This window comes from Pholcus phalangioides, unplaced genomic scaffold, assembly GCF_987345545.1.
Source record: "Pholcus phalangioides strain wild (caught in Gottingen) unplaced genomic scaffold, Ppha-v1.0 ptg000039l_1, whole genome shotgun sequence".
NCBI classification, from domain to species: Eukaryota; Metazoa; Arthropoda; class Arachnida; order Araneae; family Pholcidae; genus Pholcus; species Pholcus phalangioides.
In genome coordinates this window covers 25,946,169-25,965,750 of record NW_028301625.1, presented here as the reverse complement: position 1 = coordinate 25,965,750, position 19,582 = coordinate 25,946,169, and the positions used below count along the sequence as shown (strand labels likewise).

At 35.1% G+C, this 19,582-nt stretch overlaps 1 protein-coding gene across 3 annotated transcripts in view; it reads left to right on the top strand.

The window, feature by feature from the left end:
* The window catches only part of LOC149065764 (signal peptide peptidase-like 2A), a 60,758-nt gene extending 45,549 nt beyond the window's left edge, over positions 1-15,209 (top strand). Inside the window, exons 11-16 of one of the 3 annotated variants that reach the window (XM_089254029.1) lie at positions 2,502-2,555; positions 6,253-6,297; positions 7,537-7,636; positions 11,391-11,468; positions 12,018-12,172; positions 12,763-15,209. In XM_089254029.1, coding sequence (XP_089110155.1) covers positions 2,502-2,555; positions 6,253-6,297; positions 7,537-7,636; positions 11,391-11,468; positions 12,018-12,172; positions 12,763-12,942 — 612 coding nt within the window. In that variant the 3' untranslated portion in view covers positions 12,943-15,209. The remainder of the gene's footprint in view (positions 1-2,501; positions 2,556-6,252; positions 6,298-7,536; positions 7,637-11,390; positions 11,469-12,017; positions 12,173-12,762) is intronic. The other 2 variants (XM_089254028.1, XM_089254027.1) reach the window with 2 other exon arrangements.
* The last annotated feature ends 4,373 nt before the right edge of the window (positions 15,210-19,582 follow it).

Here is a 19,582-nt window from a genome sequence, read left to right as displayed (position 1 = left end):
CAAAAACGCACGATAAATCAGCAACAAAACTCTGCTCACACTGAAGCGAGGGAAGGTGCTAACTGGCACTCGTGCTCTCACTGTGGTTGGAGGATCGGCACCGGGTGTGGTGCGCAATCTCCTGTTCTTTTCTTTGTGGACAACCCTCATTTTTGATGTAGGTGAATCAAAAAGCAAGTTTGCACTTATATAAGTCTAAATATTCAAAATAAAAAGACATGCACACATTATACACATTTATTTTAAAAACAACCTTCATTCATTTTTCTACATAATTTCTTAATAAATTCAAGCGTTTATCACAATGTAAAATTAATTTTTTTTTTGAAATCTTTGTAAAAAAAGGGTTCATCAGCTTACTGTCTATAACCAGTTCAAAACGACAGTTTTCATTTTACCATAAATTGTTGTCCTCCAAGATTTTGTTTCATTTTATCAGTCAAGTAAAAGTCACACTGGGTAAGTCAGGGCTGTACAGTGCATGTGGCCACATGTCTTATATTAAATTTTCCAACAAGCCTTTGTTTTTCAAGCTGTGTGTTGTTTTTTAGTGTTTATAATATGTAACAGAATGATTCCATCTCTTGATTTGAATGAGGTATTGGTCAAAATCAAAATAGAAGAAATACTCTCTTCCATAGAAAATGTCTGGCATGATGGCAATTTCTATAATTCACGGTTGTTGGACACGCTATTGTGTGCTTGCCATTTACCGTAGATAAATATTGATCACGTTTCTAATTTGGAGTTTAGATGCAGCTGATGTACTGTTGAAAAATGTCTATTAAACAAATGTCTAGGTCCATACTTGAGTGGGTGCAATCGCACCAGGTCACAAAATACTCAGGCCATAAAACTGAATTTATTACATTGATTAGGCATAATATTTCATTATATCTGCTTTAAAAAACAGATCAAAGCCATTCATCTGTTGATGAAAAATGTGTCTTTTTTTTTTTTTTTAATATTAACAGTCACACATATGGTATTAAATCCATATGCCCCCCCCCCACATCCTTGAATAAGAAGGGAAGGATAAGCCAAAGCTCCCAGTATTTTGGACAAACAATGGACTATAAAAACCCTTTTTCTGGATTGGTTTAAACGGTTTTTCGTTCGAGAAGTCAGGAGGTACAGTACCTTGATAGTGAATACATGCTATTCTCAAAGTTCTTTGATATTGGGTTGACCAAGGAGGAGTTAATGCAGTTGACTGGTCCTGAAACTGAAGCAGCACCAGATGAAGATCGAAATAAAGAAGTAGAAGTTCATCACAAGTAACATAGCGGAAGGGAATCGCAATCTCAAATCAGCAATAGACTATTTTCATAACATAGATCCCTCTATTTTACGTTCTTCACATGTAGAAAAATTAGTAGAGGAAGCCTTGTCGACATACTCCAACATACTTGATGATATGAAGAAGAAGACACGGCAAACATAAAAATCATAAAATTCTTTCAGAAAACATCACCAACAATCGCTGCACCCTCTTTTACTTTCCCTTCTACCTCTGCGTCACCCTGCTCTTTCTCATGATGTTCAATAAACGATATATACAATAAAAAAACCTATGGTTTCTGTTATTCACGGATTTCCGTATTCGCGGTCACTCCCGGAATGTAACCCCCACGAATACGGGGGGCTGACTGTATTGGGAAAATATAAGATCGATACCTATAAAGCTCTCAGAGCGGGGGGCTATATCAGCCTTCACCATGCGGGGACTATGGTCTCAATAGCACCATAAGCCCTCGAGAAAGGTGACTAATTCTCTTTACCTGCCATACTATCACACTTAAAAGTGACAGTCACCCGAATTCAAAATCCTATTTCATGTATTAGGCATTATTTTGTTTTGCACGTTTCGTTAACAAGAGACTCCATATTCTCCTGTACAACGGAGTATGCCTATACATTAAGACCTTATCCTCTGGAATGTCTTTTTTTGACGGATCTGAACCTGTGAAATTAAGTAATTTTGGCTTTATATATCCTCAAAATTCAATCTCTTTGTCTAACCCCCATCACATCTCTTTCATAATATTGAAGGGGGCCACAAAACTGTTCTCACAACGTGCTGCTGGTCCTGCAGATGTCTGTGTATAAAGGAACTAGACAAATAAATCACTTCTCTCCTGAAGTGGGTATATATATATTTTACATCTATACCAAACAAAACCGGTATTGGTATTGCCAAATCACACCAAGTGTAACTTAATTTTTTATCTTTAAACTTTTTGAGCAGGGGCTGTACAGAAAAAACATGGCTGTTAAAAACATGGAGAAAAGTACAGATAAAAATTCCAACAAAAAATTTATTAAAAACTCAACAAAACATTAGTAAAAAGGGAAGGGGTTAACACACAATAGCTAAACATAAGCGAAATGAAAGAAATGTCTTACATCAGTGAACATGTGATTGCTTTAACATTACAATCTGTCTTTGTATTTATTTTCTGGCAGTAAATTGTATGTATAATATTATCATGTTCTTTTAGAAGGGTGAAAGTGTAATGGAGGAAGTTGCTACAGGTAGAAAATCAGAAGAAAAAGTGAGTAATATTTAAACCCTTTCTGTGGCATTGTAGAAATCACTAAACCCTCTATATAATATGTATTTGTATCTGTGTTAACTGTATTGTCTTTATGTGTTAATTTTCCCTCGAGTGTACGAGTTGGGTCTGTGCATACGTATTTCATTTACAGCTGGTGGCAGGAAAAATGTTTTTGAGGGTCTCGTTAATTTTCTATTCAAACTTGTTTATCTAATGTACCAACTTTGGGCATTGTGGCTATTCTTTTTTTTTTTCAGAACTGTTGATTTATCTGTATCTGGGTCTTTGAGGCCTAACCCGTGCAGTAAGGCAACATTTTTTTCTTCAGTTTAATAAGGGACTAATTAAAATGACTGTAAAAATGAGATATGAATGTTCATATTTTCATACAGTGGAATCCAGTTATAACGAACTCCAAGAGACCCAAGAAATCACTTGATTATAATGAAATTTCATTATGAAGGAATTTCAGATTTTTTCATTTATTTCATTATATTCATTTCATTCCCATGTAAACTTATCTGGGGATCAGAAAAATGTTAATTGAAACAAGATTTTTTTCGCTACAACGGTATTCATTTAAACAGGATTTGACTGTGTATTACGAGTTTTATCTCTCATACATCAAAATAAATTTATTTTATTGTCATTGAGTTTCTGCTTTAGAATGATGTTATGAGTGTTCCAGAACTGTTCATTTGAATTTTACTATAAAATAGTACAACAATGGTTAATTCTATTCATTTTATGTTCATATTGTAGCTAAAGTGATAAATGTATCAAAACAAAAGTATATGAATATTTTATGTATAATATATAATTTGTGGTATAGATCTGTGAGACCCAACCCATTAACTGGAGGGTCAAATTTCAAAAAGTTTCCTATCTTTTCAAATAAAATAGGCTTTTTTCTGGTTTTTAGCAGGGGCAAAATAAGGGGTATAGGGAAAAGTGTTTCATTGAGAAATCAACTTAAAATACCTGGGCTTGTCAATGCTGAAATAAGAGGCTTTGAAGGAAGCAAGATATTTCGTTAATGCCTCTTAGAGGGTTAAAGAACTCATACTTTTTCACCTTATACCGTAAAGAAATATAAAGACTCTGTAATATAAGATTTAAGGCAAATGAAGATGGGCTCCGGAAATCAAAAATGTTGAGTGTTGCTCAGAGTGTGTAGATCTATATTTTGTCATACTTATAAGGAATTTATATCATCATTAATACACTGAAGAGCCAAAAAAACTGGTAACCTGCCTAATATCGTGTAGGGCCCCCGCGAGCCTGCAGAAGTGCCGCAACACGACGTGGCATGGACTGGACTAATATCTGAAGTAGTGCTGGAGGTAATTGACACCATGAATCCTGCAGGGCTGTCCATAAATCCATAGGAGTAAGAGGGGGTGGAGATCTCTTCTGAACAGCACGTTGCAAGGCATCCCACATATGTTCAATAATGTTCATGTCTGGGGATTTAGGTGGCCAGCGGAAGTGTCTAAAGTCAGAAGAGTGTTCCTGGAGCCACTTTGTAGCAATTCTGGACGTGTGGGGTGTCACATTGTCCTGCTGAAATTTTCCAAGTCTGTCGGAATGCACAATGGACATGAATGGGTGCAGGTGATCAGACAGGATGCTTACGTACCTGTCAGAGTCGTATCTAGACGTATCAGGGGTCCCATATCACGCCAACTGCACACGCCCCATACCATCACAGAGCCTCCACCAGCTTGAACAGTCCCCTGTTGACATGTAGGGTCCATGGATTCATGAGGTTGTCTCCATACCCGTACACGTCCATCAGCTCGAAGCAATTGGAACCAAGACTTGTCAGACCAGGCAACGTGTTTCCAGTCCTCAACAGTCCAATGTCTGTGTTGTCGGGGCGAGGCGTAAAGCTTTGTGTTGTGCAGTCATCAAGGGTACACGAGTGGGTCTTCGGCTCCGAAAGCCCATATCGATGATGTTTTGTTGAATGGTTTGCACGCTGACACTTGTTGATGGCCCAACATTGAAATCTGCAGCAATTTGCGGAAGGGTTGCACGTCTGTCATGTTTAATGATTCTTGTCAGTCGTCGTTGGTCCCGTTCTTGCATGATATTTTTCCGGCCGCAGCGATGTCATAGATTTAATTTTTTACCGGATTCCCGATATTCACGGTACACTCGTGAAATGGTCATACGTGAAAATCCAAATTTCACCGCTACCTCGGAGATGCTATGTCCCATCTCTCGTGCACCGACTATAACACCACATTCAAACTCACTTAAATCTCGATAACCTGCCATTGTAGCAGCAGTAACCGATCTAACAACTATGCCAGACACTTGTTGTGTTATATAGGCGTTGCCGACCGCAGCGCAGTACTCTGATTGGTTTCATATATCTTTATTTGCATACGCATGCCTGTACCAGTTTTTTTGGCTCTTCAGCTTATGTCATGTTTCTTACGCTAATGTCTCATTTTTGATCCTGTGTTTACAAATTTTTTTTCTTCGTACGATTTCTACTTCAACGATACATTTTAACACAACGTAGTATACTGAAAATACATTCTGCATTATTTCTGAGGCCTTCACTGTCAGTAAAAAGAGAAATGCAATTTCCACTTAGTTCAGTGTTGTAGTCGGATGTAGCTTTTCGAAGATCTCTTGGCAAACTCTGCAATCGTATTGATCTCTCCAAGAAATATAAGAGATGGGAGTAATTGAGCTCAATTAAATAATTTCTTTGGTACTTATTGTTTTGCATGAACAAGATTGGACAAGCATTAATATTGACCCTTGCATAAGCAGAATGATGGCTCTCCAATGGGTTCAGGGATCAAATTTGTTTTTTTCTTAATTCTCTATACTAGAACATCAATGTATCATAGCGTACCAGAAATCTTGGCCTAAAAATTAGTAACAATTTAAAATTCAACTTTTTATTTTCATTCCAAGGAGCAATTTTAGTATATCTTTCACAACTAAGTTTAAATGGGGTTGCTGAGCAATGCCTAGGCAGGATCTGCCGAGGTGCAGTGATCATGTATCTGCTGAAATATTTAAAAAAAATCATATGAAGTCCCTAAAGTGTGAAACACTGTTCCATATAATATGTGAGCTGTTATTATGCAGAAATTTGTAGATGGTATAAAATAATACCCCAATTTTGGGACAGTCCCCCCCCCCCCACTAAATTCCCCCAACTTTTTTTTAAATTCAAATAAATTTTCTTCAACTTCAGAAAAAAATTGTAAATCTGTCATTCTATCTATATCAAACTAGCAGTAACACCTGGGTACTACCCAGGTTTTCTTCCCATACTGGTAGCATTAAAAATGTGACAAACCATTGTGTGGTAACCAAAGTAGACATTCCAAAACACACAAAAAAATCAATTTTATTTATATATAGTCTAACCCAATTTAACAAATCAGAAGTGATCAACAATTTCATTCATTAAATCAAGGAAATCATTAAATCTGGGTCAAATAGATCGGGAACATAAACACACTTGAAAAAGCAAATATTAAAAGCTACTTACTGTAGGGGTGCAACTTATTTCTGATAACAATTGGAAAAAAACAAAAAACTTGAGAATAAAGTCAGGATGCAAGAAAAAATTGTTTGGTAGAAGTTTGTTTGATACGTCCAACAAATTCTGTCAAAATTGTCTTTTTTTTTTTTTGCTAATTGAAAAGCGTTTTCTTTTCAGATGGCCCATCATCCCTTATTTGTCAAGACAGAGCACAAAGTTGAAGTAACTGTATTTTTTTTACTGAAAATCTAAACATCTGGATAGCACAATATTGTAAGGTGTTAGTGATATATCGATTGCTGGAACCTTCTCACACACATTCTGAATAGCTTTATTGTCTCCTTTACTCAAAAAAGAACAGATTCCTGTTCTCCCTTTTTTGTTTTTCCCTAAAAAAGACCTGAAGGTTAATTCCTGGGAAGTCAAATCTTCGGATTGGGGTTTTGGGTAACGAGAAATAAGAAATTATGGATAGTTCAAAAAATATTTGTTATATCGAGGTTTTTTATTCGTTAAAAGAACATTTGACCTCTATTTTTGCCAGAATTTCAGAAAAAATATGTTGAATCAGAGTTCATTAAATTAGAGCGCAACTGTATGTGTTGAGTTTTTTTGTTTTTGTTTTACAGGGCCATCTGTGAGTTAAATTTTAACTTTTTTTTTTTTAATCAAAAAAGAACTCTAGGTCATAAGTTATTTTAGTGTAAACCCCACCTTTCTATGTCGATTGTTTTGTTATTAATTTGATATTTATTCTTTGGAAATGCAGTCTTTGCATGTGTACTCGATAAGATAATGGAATTCAAAGAAGAAATCCCAGTGAACAAAAAGAAGCTTCTGAAAAAAACCAGATTTCTGTAATTTTTCATGATTCTCTGCAGTTCCATATTTTATGGTAGAAATCCATGGTAACTTCCGAAATTCCATACCCTAGTTGGAAAATATGTGCCAGATACTCTTTCAGCTGGTCAAGTATGCATTATGCCTTCTTTGTGTAATTTTGAATAATTTTAAAAGAATTTAGCATCCCCTCTGGTCCAGCATCCGAGGCACTAGATCCACCTGCATCTTTCTCTTAGCTGGGGGGGGGGGGGTGTTCTGTGAAAACCCTAAGCTAGAGGGCTTGATCTTTGAACTTTAAAGGTCTTAGACAAAATTTTAAGTTATTTGATTTAAGAACGTTAAATTCAAACTGTAATCAAAGTTTTATCTCATTTTGTACCCCTAAAATTTAGTGACCCAATGTGGTCACACCCTTCGCACCTGCCTAAGTCCAGCTTTAACTTTTATCATTTCTTTTCAAGTTTTTTGGTTTCTGTTAATTAAGTTATGTCACACATCTTTTGTCTGGTAACTTCATCATGGGGAACATGAAATTTTTCCTTGATCTGCTTGTTCTAAACTATATATTTTTGTATATATGTATTTTGGTTCATTTTAATTTTCTTTAATGTGATACAGCTGCCCATGGTGTTAAGAGTTCCTCATTTTACTTGGGATGCACTCACCGTGTGTTACACTCACTTTTCAGTGCTTGGGTTTGGTGATATTCTGGTTCCTGGTAAGTTTAGATTTTTAAGAAAAATTTTTTGCAGATTCCATAAATTTTGAAATCACATTTATAAATAAAATTATATTTCAAATTACTTTTCTCAGGTGGATTTATGACTGCACTGCTTGCAGGTTATTCAAATTTTGCAGCATGTTCTCCTGTTCTAATTTGATGTTTTGACTACAAATTACTTGATATTGGTGCCCCTTCAAACTTTCAGCTCTGGGCTATAGCCTGCCCCTGCAAATATGCCTGTGGCTATTCCCTTGTCATATAAGAGACATTAATGTTTGTTGGTCAAAATGTTTCCTATGCATAATATTATGGTTGCTATACCACATAAACTACATTTTTTAAAAAATTAAGACAAAAATTAATGTTTAAATACAATTTAAGTCCAACAACAACAACAGCTAAATCTAATCAAACATATGTGGTATATAATATTCTAACAGTAATTTCATCATAATTATTCACCCATGAGTGTCATTGTTTACTTGAAAGAAAATGAAACTTTCATGTTTCATATTTAATTAGAGTAGACTCTTGATAATCGGGCTGTGGGCTAATCCAGTAAATCCGCACAAAAACCTACTACTGGCGTTTTTAGGTAGAATTTCTTTGAGTGTAGAAGAGGAAAATATTTCACTGAATTTCTGTGCGAAGTTAATATTATTTAAATGTGCTTTTTCAACTAACTTCCAGTAATCCTTCACACCCTGGTCTGATATGTGCCAAATTAGCGAGAGAGTACTGTACTTAAATTATCATTATTTTAATCATTTTCATACCTGAGCCATTAGGAAGGTTCACAATCTAACAATAAAAAAGAAAACTATAATTTTAAAATTTTGTTTCCTTCAATATATTGTTTCTGAATTTCAATAAACCTTTTTCCATTGTGATACTCCACTGCTTTTATGCCGCCTTAAATTCAGTTTCTGGAAAATCGTTGAAATAGCTTATTGCTGTACATATTAGCTATTCGATTGAAGGAAAGAGATCATTTACACCACTGCTTTTTTTAGGCTGGGAAACTAATGAAAGCACAATAAGGCTAAACTTGTGAAGAAGGTGAATACAAAAATTTGAACTTCAATCTCACTGTTTTCTTAACAAAGAAAAAACAGTACAGAGTTCCCAGTTTCCTAGAACTGGAAAACATGGGGCATATTTATCTTTACAAGCAGCACAACTCATTTTTAATTAACCCTTTAAGCGGCATAGCAGAAATCACTAAACTCTCTTCAAAATGGAATATCTTTTTTAATGTAGTAAGCTTCCTTCCAATTTCCGGCAGGTGTAAACTGAGCGGTGTACGGAAAAACTGTTTCATTGAGAAATCCTTTACAAAATATCTGGGCTTGTCAAAGCTAAAATAAGAAGATTCTAAAATTAGACATTTCGTCAATTTTAGATTAAAGGGTTAATATGATAAAGGGCAGTGTGTGTGCCTATACTGGGGGAGGGGTGGCATAGATATGAATTTGGATATGACACACATGATTTGGGACATTTTAGCAAATTTTGCTCATCTCTGTAACAGAGACATTATTACATCATGTGAACTTTCAATAATTTTCCAGTAACCAAGATTACTTTTATAAAAAACAATTATTTTTTGCCTCCATGTTTGGTCAAGAACATTGACTTTTGTCACATTCAATGATATTTTGTAAAATTTTTGGAGCCTTGATGCCCTGCCCATCATGTTTTTTTAACTCTGTTCCTTTTTAAACTTTTTTTAAACTGTTCCCATCAACTGGAAGCAAAGGAAAATATGTATTTATAAAAAAATTAAAAAAACGATGTTACTTTTTATTTATTTGTGCAAATAATGTTGGCCGAGGCCTATACATGAGAATGCAATTGGTGGTGACGGAAGTAATGTTTTACATTTTTCGAAAATATCGAAATAAATTTAAAGCAGTTGGTGGAAACAGAGATAGGGTTTATCTTATGTAGATGGCGAAGTCTGCTAGAGATATATGTTGGCTTGTAGATAATACCGGAAGTATCAAAATTCAGATGCCCATGGTTATTGATGTCTAGCATGGTTAATCAAGAAAAAAGACAGTGAATATTTAGAATATGATTAAGTTTGCATTTTAGTTTGGAAATGGACACGAAAGGCCCAACTGCCATGCTTCTTGGAAAATTATGTACCACAACTTACCTTGAGGTAATGATTCCTTTGAAATAAATATTCCCTTTGTTTTAAATGAGAGATGCACAACCTCTGGTGCACATGAAGTGTTTCCATCCAGTTTGCAAAAGGTGTTCTGAAAAGGTGTTATAGCTGCACAGCATGATAAACATACAAATTTGTAGCCAGCAAGCAGTAACAATCTCGTATATTTGGCCCACAGACCAAAGAGGTTATTCACCCCTGTTTTAAATTATTTTTCCTTTGAATAAAAAATGTATAACCCATAAATAAAATAAGACAAGAATAGTGATGGAATTCTTTGCTCTATTAAAAGGTTAAATGGTGAGTTTCAAATGGGAAATATATTAGCTGTATATATTATTGTGACATTTTACAACTCAATTATTTGATCTCTTCTTAAAAGAGCAAATTAGCTTTCCCATCATCTGTCCTTATGCATAGCCTTTGCTGTATTAGAGATAAAAATTATGTTCTCAAGATATTGTTTCTCTCTCAGAGCATTCAAGAAGTTGAATAATTTGATTATAGCTAGAGATACACAATAAAATTTTTAGTTTTGAGTTTTTTGGTATTGTTGTGCTGGGCTGCTTGCTGTCTACAAGGGACATTTTTAAATGGAGAGACTAGCTCACACTCCTGCCTTAAAGAAAATCACAGAAAGCTAACTTCAGCCGATCATCACTGTGAAGGATAGTTAAACCTAGGCCTCCCCTCATGATTTCAACATAAGACTATAGTAGTGACTGCTCTATAAGGAAGGCAATGTTAGGTCTTGTTTTATTTGAACTTAATTTTTTTTCCAGGAATACAAAATAGTCCAACAAACTAGAAAATGCAGACAAAAGGAAGGAATTATAAATATGCATGATTTATGTGTAAAATAACACCTAAAATGTAGCCGAATGGTGACACTCTGAATAGTAAATACATTTGATTTGCTGATTAAGCCCTCTAATTTTAGACTCACCATTATCAGAACACTTTACTTTTTTGGCATCATGTAAAGTAAAACAAAGAGCCACTCTAGAGGCAGATCTTGGAAGCACTCTGTGTATTTCCTCAGGAGAATGGGAAGGCGAATGCCTTCCAGAAAATTTCAGGTGAATAATTAAATACTCTAAATAGTGTATGCTAATTAATTGCCATCAAATTAATATTCAATAAAAATAATCTTTTGAAAGTTTTATTTAAAAAATATTATAAAGTAGAATTATGGTTTCAAATTAGTTAGCAAAGCTCAGCGCCGTGAGAATGGGGTTGAACAGATTCTGATTAAACAAAATTGTTGTGCCTACAAGCTTTCATTTTCCTAGGGCATAATTGACAGTCAAACACAGCTTATGTAACAATGTTGAAATTCCCGAACAGAGTTCCATAATCCAATATACTTATAATATGTACCATCCATTAACCTCACCCTATTCAAAGCCATATAGCTTTGAATTTTCTTTCTATTCAACATTATGCACACTCTAAAAGTTGTTGCCTGCATTGTTTTATGTTAAGTCTTAGCTTGTTTCGTGATTTCAGTAACAGTTTTTTTAATTCTGCATGTGGTCTAAAAACATCTGTTAATTATTTTTTTAAATATAGGTCTGTTGATATCGTATTGCCACGGCTTTGACTTGATTGCTTGCAGTAAACACATATACTTTCTCACCGTGGTCATCTGTAAGTCTTATCTCATTATTCTCTATGAAAGCTGAAGAAAAAAATTTTATTCATTTTTTGTCTATATAAATTTTATACAAAACCATTTTGAAAGTTGAAGCAATAGATATTTAATAATGAAAGTTGAGATCAGTTGATAATCTAAAAAGAGGAGCCACATGATTGAATATTCAGTGCCATCTTCTGCAAATTAACTTTCAGTATGTACACTGTCAAAAGAATAATAAATAAAAATATCATGAACCGGTTATCAATCATGGAAATATTTTTACATGTTCTAAAATTTTTTGAAAATATATTCTGCTTTGTAATCATGATTTATAAATTCAATATATTTTTGTAAGTATTTTAAATAACTTTTTTTGGTTTTTGCTTGTCATAATTACTGACAGCTATATAGAATCTTTGTGGTTAAATGAAGGATGATTGATACTTTAATTTTATGGAGATGTAAACATAATACCTACTTTAAGTACTTGAGATTTTAGTGCATTTATGCACATTTCTGATTTTCAATTTCATATTATAATTTTACTAAAATTCAATTAGCATATGGACTTGGAATGATAGTAACATTTGTTGGGCTTTTATTGATGGAAACAGCACAACCAGCTCTTCTGTATTTAGCCCCAGCCACAATAATACCACCTATTGTTTTAGCATGGAAACGAAAAGAATTGTTATTCATATGGAATGGTGTTAAGGTATCATAATTTATATCCATTGTGCTTTCTGTAACAAAAGTTCTTTGAATCTGACAAATTTTGTTTATGATTGAAGTTTATTTTAAAATAAACCTTTTTATATAAAATGTAACAATTTAAATGTGTTAAATGAATTAAATGCATTTTTTAAATATATTAAAAAAAGACTGTCAAATATATTTATTTTTTTAAATTTGTCAAAAAAAAATTATGCTCTTTCTCATAAATAAGTTTTTTTGCCCCTTTTTTTTACATTGAGTTTGTGCTTACTTGTTAGAGATTGTAAACATTTTATGTAATATGCAAAACATGAACATAGTTACAATAGAAAACAAATGTTGCAAACAAGACAATTTTTGTCTTTTTTTGAACCGCAAACCTAGATGTCTTTATGTATGGGGAATAGTTCTAATGTGTATAATGATGCTTCTGATCTGATATAATCAAAACATTTTAATCAAATTTAACCCCAATTTAAATGGCAAAAGTTTTAGTGAATATTTTCTTCTGTGTAAACAGTGGGTTTTATTCACTCACTGGAAGGTAAAAAAGTTATTCTCATTTTATATTATTCAATTTCTCTTTTTTAGAAAGAGGAAGCCCCAGAGAATGGTTTCAACAAAAATACCCCACAAAGCAATGCTGAAAGTATTGAACCTGTGGGAACTACTAATGCAAACCAGTCTTCGTTTGACTCTGCAGGATTGTCTGTTTCAGATACAACGAATCCTGTAAACAACGAGCAGCGGTTATTGATTCCACAATGCTAGAGGATAAAGAGATGTTGTTTTTATCTTGAATAAATATATTTTTTTACTGTGAATTATGATCAGTATGAAAAAGGTGAGCTTATAATACTGTTATGCATGTTTACTGGAATTATCAGGATGTTATTGCATTCTGCAGTTTTAATAGTGACAATGGAGGGGGGTGGTTTAATAATATGTATCTTGATTGTTCAACTGCTGTTTATGGCGGTAGCAAAGTTATTTACTGCACACTTTCTAACTTGTGTTTGTAGAAGTCAAGTTTAAAGCATGTATTTGTTTTTACTTTATGGACAAAGTAATGAAATGAAACAAAGTATAACATCCCTGGTTTAAGCTATTTGTTTAGCTGACCAATTCATGTAAAATTATGGAATTCTGTTTCTACCTTACTTGGGATATGTATTCTCTAAATATTAGACTTATTAACAATACAAAAATTGTTTTTGAAATGGCTATCAAATGTATTGGATGAATGATGATAAAATTATCAACTTCAGTTGAAGAGAGTTCAGGGGCGCATTTATGGTTTTGCCGCCTTTCTCCCATTCCAGTCTAATTTTCTTGACTATTTTTTCCTTGAATTTGCCCCCCTCCCCGTGCTGAAACCTGCTTGGCCTCCCCCTACTCCTGCAAGTACACCCGTGTCTCTAAGTCACTCTTTTGGTCACTCCCATGCTTGCACACTGTTTTGGTCACCCTCATACCTTCACACGCTTTAAGTCAGTCTTTTGGTCACTCTCTGACATGATTCCTTGCTTTATAGGTCACTCTCTTGATCATTTACATATGCACTGTCATGCATCTTCAACCCATTGCTCGTGAGTTAGTTCTATGGTGCTCTCTAAAGCACCCAGATGCTGAATTCCCGTGTCCAATTTTATGCTCACGAGCACTTGATCAACTTTCCAGTTAAACACCTTGTGCAAACAGCATTCAAGGATGGAAATCATCCTAATTTCATGCATCCACAATGATGTGTCAAACTTACTGTAAGGGTGCTCTTCTTTTGATGATGGGTATTGGCAGTTCTTGCCACTGGAAAAGGGTTGAACACCTGCGCTCTAAATCATTCTTTTGGTCCTTCACATGCTCTATGTCACTCACTGACCTGATCCCTTGCTCTGTATGTCACTCTTTTTGGTCATTCACATGCTTACTCACATTCTAAATCACTCAATCACTTTTTTTGCTCACTCCTGTACTTGCAAACTCTCTAGGCCACTCTTTTGGTCACTCATTAACCTAGTCCCTCTGTATGGACATAGGTGGATTTATTGAGATTCATAAAAATTTTACCACCCTTCTCCCATTCTACTAACTTTCTTGGGCACTCATTCCTGAAATTTGCAGCTCCTCTGAACTCGTCACCCTGGGCTATAGCCCGCTAAGCCCCCCTCCCTGTAAATATGCCACTGAGAGAATTGTTAAATGATTCATCCAATCATATTTTCCATATTTCACATTTCTTAAATTGCAGATTGCATATACTGGCATTTGATCTAATGGAGCCTGCTTAATGTGTATGATCTGATAGACTTATAATGATTAATATCTCAATGCATTTCATTCAAACAGTAGTCTGAAACATAAAAATCAGTTTCCTGCTGCATTTACTTGCACTGCCTGAACTTGTTGTGGCTGCTTGTGCCACCTTCCTTTAATTATCTATCACTATGGAAGGAAAGAGCCCTACTAACCTTAGCTATGTAGTTTCTGATGCTTTAGTTTCAATTTCACCTGGAAAATGTATAAAAATTCAAAACTTATACTGTGAAACCTCTCATTAATAAACGTGTATTCTGTTTTGTCTGCTGACGGAGTGTCCATTAACGCTAGTCAAATCTATTGAAGACTTAATCCTGAAGATTCAAGATATTGGCCATTAAAGGGGAGGGGGGTTGATGTGGGAAGTTCTACGGTTATATGTGAAATAACATTTAAGTATTACTGGAATTCATTATTTTTTATGGATTTTGCAAATTCAACAAGCTAAAATTTGTAATATTGTGATAAGTTAGATCAAAATTTTTGTGTGGTTTTATGTGATTCTATTGAGTGGAATCGAGAATAAGGGTTTTTGTGTCTTTCACATATCATTTTTTTTTATGTGTTCTGTGATTGGACATCATTAAAAACTGTTATTTTGTATTTTAAAAAATGTAGTCATTATATATAGTGATTGTCCATTTTCAATGCAATTTGGTTTTTAGTCATGTTTAAATTTCATGTACTTTTTGTGATAATAAATTTTCCATTCACAAGTCACTAAACAAGGATTTTAATTATTTGCTCTTTTTAAAAATCAGAATTTGAGTTTATTTTTCAGAACTAATAATTTTTTTTTCCAACAAGATTTTAATCTTACTCTTCCCTTTATGAAGGTGATTTTATAGAAAAATATTATTGAATATAAAACACATTACCGTGTAAAACTGTACACGGTAGAGAGAAATTGAATTTTCTGGATGTTATGCTGAAACTGATATTTGGAAAGAACATGATTTGTCTCCTCCGGGAATCGCACCCAGATCCCCTTGCATACCGGGCAATTGCGCTAACCAATACACCAGAGACACACTTTTCAATTCCTTAAAAGTGTGAAATACAATTACCAAATAAATCAAATACAATTATCAAATAAATCAAATACAATTATCAAATAAATCAAATACAATTATCAAATAAATCAAATACAATTATCAAATAAATCAAATACAATTATCAAATAAATCAAATACAATTATCAAATAAATCAAATACAATTATCAAATAAATCAAATACAATTATCAAATAAATCAAATACAATTATCAAATAAATCAAATACAATTATCAAATAAATCAAATACAATAATCAAAAGTGCAAAATAAATTGGAAATACCATCTCTTGTGTACTATAGTGTTTTTTCCATATTCAGAACAACAAAAGTTTTCTTTTATTTTTCCACATTTAAAGATACACGCAGACTGAGAGTTCAAATATTTTATCAGCTAGTTTTTAAAATTGCATAAATAGAACAAAACACATTTCTAATATTTCTAGCCCTTTATTCGTTTCAAAGCTCTACAGTAATATACTCATATCTGATATTTATTATAATCTGAAATAGGTTCAGCCTCTTTTAATAAGAAAAGGTCCACTGTATAGTTAATTCTTGATAAGTGGAATTCCAGTGGGTTAAATATCTGTTTAGCCAAAGTTCTCATGTGGCCCCAGAACCTTCACTAATATTTTTAATGTTGCAATTTTTTCTTAACTCGAAATTTTCTTTAAGTAAATGTTTTTGAGTACCAGAATAAAATTGAATTGAATGTTACTATTCATTTTGCTAAGGGAAATCACAGTTGATTTACGTTCAAGGACCGGTCCCAGTAGCACAACGATATAGTACAACGTCTGAACCACATTGTTATATATCGAAATGTCAGAGGAATATCAGATGTCATAACTATGATATAGAATGATCTTGTCCTATATGGTGCAAATTATTTGTGATATTAATTGATCAAGTCTTTAATTTTTCAGTCGAATATGCATTTGATTCCATGTGAATAATATCTACTTTGGAGGAAAACAACTTGGGACAATAAATTATTTTAATATAGTTTGAGAAACATAGATCTATATCCAGTGGCGTCGGAGCCGATGGTGCTGTGGGTGCTCGAGCACCCACAGTACTTCGTAGCACGGGGCGGAGCACCCACAGAATTAATTGATTTGAGAAATAAAAATCTCATACATAGATTTCTCATTTTTTTGCAAATATCGAACATAAAAAAAAACCTGAAAAGAAAAACTGCTTGTTTCCCGTCTAATCTTGAATCTTGCTGGAGCCTCTGGTTTCGAAACACATTGATATATCCTTTAGGTGCCAATAAAGGAGGGCCGACCCTTCTCTCTCACAAGACTCTTTCACTTGTGTCAAAGATTCCAGGTTTTTGCCTAAGGGATGGAGGGTATCCAGACACCATATGTTTTAGCGGAGGCATTGGAACCCGGGGGTTCTGTGGCTGCTTGATTACCCACAGTTAAACGGAAACCTTTTACTGATTGCTTTCTTAAAAACTAACAAAAAAAATTGTTTTTCACCCTGTATGTCTTGTTCTGTCGGCTTGTTTCATCTATACGTGTCCAGTAGTTATTTGCACTGTCAAACACCTAGGAAGAGTATTTTTGTAGAGAAAGGAAGAGCACACATCTCCTCTTTTATTTTCTCGTTTGTATCTGGGCAAGTGCCCCTCCTTTGCCTCAGGGTAAAAGCGTGTTTTACAATAAATTAAACTCTGCATTTATGGGGCGATCCAGACACATGTTTAAGTGGACCATTTGAATGCCCCAAGAGAATGCAGGATTTTTTTAGAAAAATTTGTCTCATTGTTTGTGACTGATACCGACAAATATATGGGGTAATTTGCTTATATGATTTTGACAGAGCAGCTTGGCCATTATGTCGTTCATTTTCTCTAAACTGTTCAAGATAAGACTTCTTCTGCGTGCTTGGACCTTCTTTTTGAAGCAACTAGGTAAGCAATAATTCCATTTATACAGTATCAAGTGGTTCTCGAAGATTTGTCAACCCTCTTTGTTCTAGCCATCGTTTCTTTGCTGCCTTCTGGAACAGTTGAGAAAAAGAAAAACAAATTTAGAGCTCGGAACTGACACAGATTAATGTTGCAAACTCCTTGAGTTTGGCAGGGTTTTGAAGTAACATCAACTTTTAAAGCTCATTAATATGAATCGTGTGTAATTATTGGGCGGTCGATAGAGTTACCACCCTGTATAGGGAGCGGCGAAAGCCGGAATTTCGGACACTGGCCAGTTCACGAAGTGGCCAACTTTGCACTTTGGCAGTAACATATACATAAACTATAGTGGAGTTGGTTTAGTGCTGTTTCAATATTTAGATTCCATGGTACTTACTTTCGAAAACAAAAATTTCATTTATTGTAGCACTAATCAGGACCGTCTTAAGAGCATCATATAGCCCTAAATACCCATGTCTCCCCCAGTACCTGTGCCCAGGCCCGGAACTAGGGAGCAACTGCACCGAGCGGTAAAATTTAGGGGGTGGCAGTTTTAGGTGGGAACGAAGAACATCATTACAAAATTATAGCATTTTAAAGTTGTGGGGGCGGCAAAATAATGGTTGCCCCTGGCTGATGAATCATGTTTGCCCCGGGTGGAAAAAATCCTAGTTACGATCCTGCCTGTGCCTACTAGTTTATATGCAGGGCGTACATAATTAAAAGACCCTATTTAAAGTAGCCTACAGGTGAAACCAGTCAGCCATCAGAAAAGTGTGAAATTGTGTTCATGAAGTGATGGGAATTTATTTCGGGGTATTAGTTGCATAAATGTCGCCACCAGAGGGTGTTTCACTTTGAATGCCTGTAGTAAACATGTAAATTTATGTGATGTCACGCAGCAGCTGTTATAAAACCTAGAAAAATTCGCAGAGATCTTGTTTCTCAATGTGCTTGTTGCTAACAATGACGATAAGTTTACGAGATCTCGCTTTCTTGGTCAAACTGTTTTACCAAAACAGCAATTCCGCAGTAACTGCTCTACGGAAGTATCGGACTTGGAAGAGGATTCGAAAAGCTCCAATGAATGTTACAAACATTCGGAGTACGATACCGAAATGTAAAACCACAGGATCGTTGGTAGGGCAGTCTTAAGAGCACCATGGTCCCCCGGGCCAAGTGATTGTTCTGAGGCCCTACCTGGTAAATTCTAGAAAAATTTTACCAGCTCTCATTTTTGTGAGGCCCCTTTTCTCTTGAGGCTCTCGAGGCGTGCCCGGGTGGGCCCATGCGTTAAGACGGTACTGATCGTTGGCTATTCGTCCTGGAAGAGGAGGAAAACCCGTTTCTATAGACGCAGTACAGGAGGTTTCACTTCAGGACAGAGCTTCAAATTCTCGTGATAGCACTAGTGTCAGGCGTGTAGCACAGACGTTGGATAGGCCACGTTCAACTCTCCATAAGATCATGCGGAATATCCTCCGATATTATCCGTACAAACTTTCACTTGTGCAGCAGTTGCTTCCACATGATTATGACGCTCGACTCCGGTTCTCACTGTAGTTTCTAGCTCGCGTTGGGGTCGATTCAGAATGGCCTTGGAATATCCTCTGGACAGACGAAGCACATTTTCACTTGAATGGTGCAGTCAATACTTACAACTGCTGAATTTCGGAACCAGAAAATCCGCACGCTATCTTAGAGGTTCCATTGCATTCACCAAAAGTGACGGTATGGTGTGGATTTACTGCATCATTTATTCTTGGTCCCTACTTCTTCGAGGAGTTACGTTCTGCAGGTCCAGTGACATGTTCGATCACCGGGAAGCGATATGCATTGCTGTTACCATGGCCCCCACATGGGGGGAGGGGGCTGACAGGGCTCCAGTCCGGGAGTCTGGGGGCCCGTGGAAAGGTCTTTGCGATTTTTTTTCTTTCAGATATGTTCCATAGGAAAATAGGACTCTTTTATATCAGTCATATCAATTTGTAGTCGTATGGACGGATATCTTGAACTACGTACCTTCTATTCTCATTGAAATTTTTTTTAACTATACACATGTACAAGTAAACGAAAAAAAAACCAAAACAGAAACGAAGAAAAGAACATTGTACAA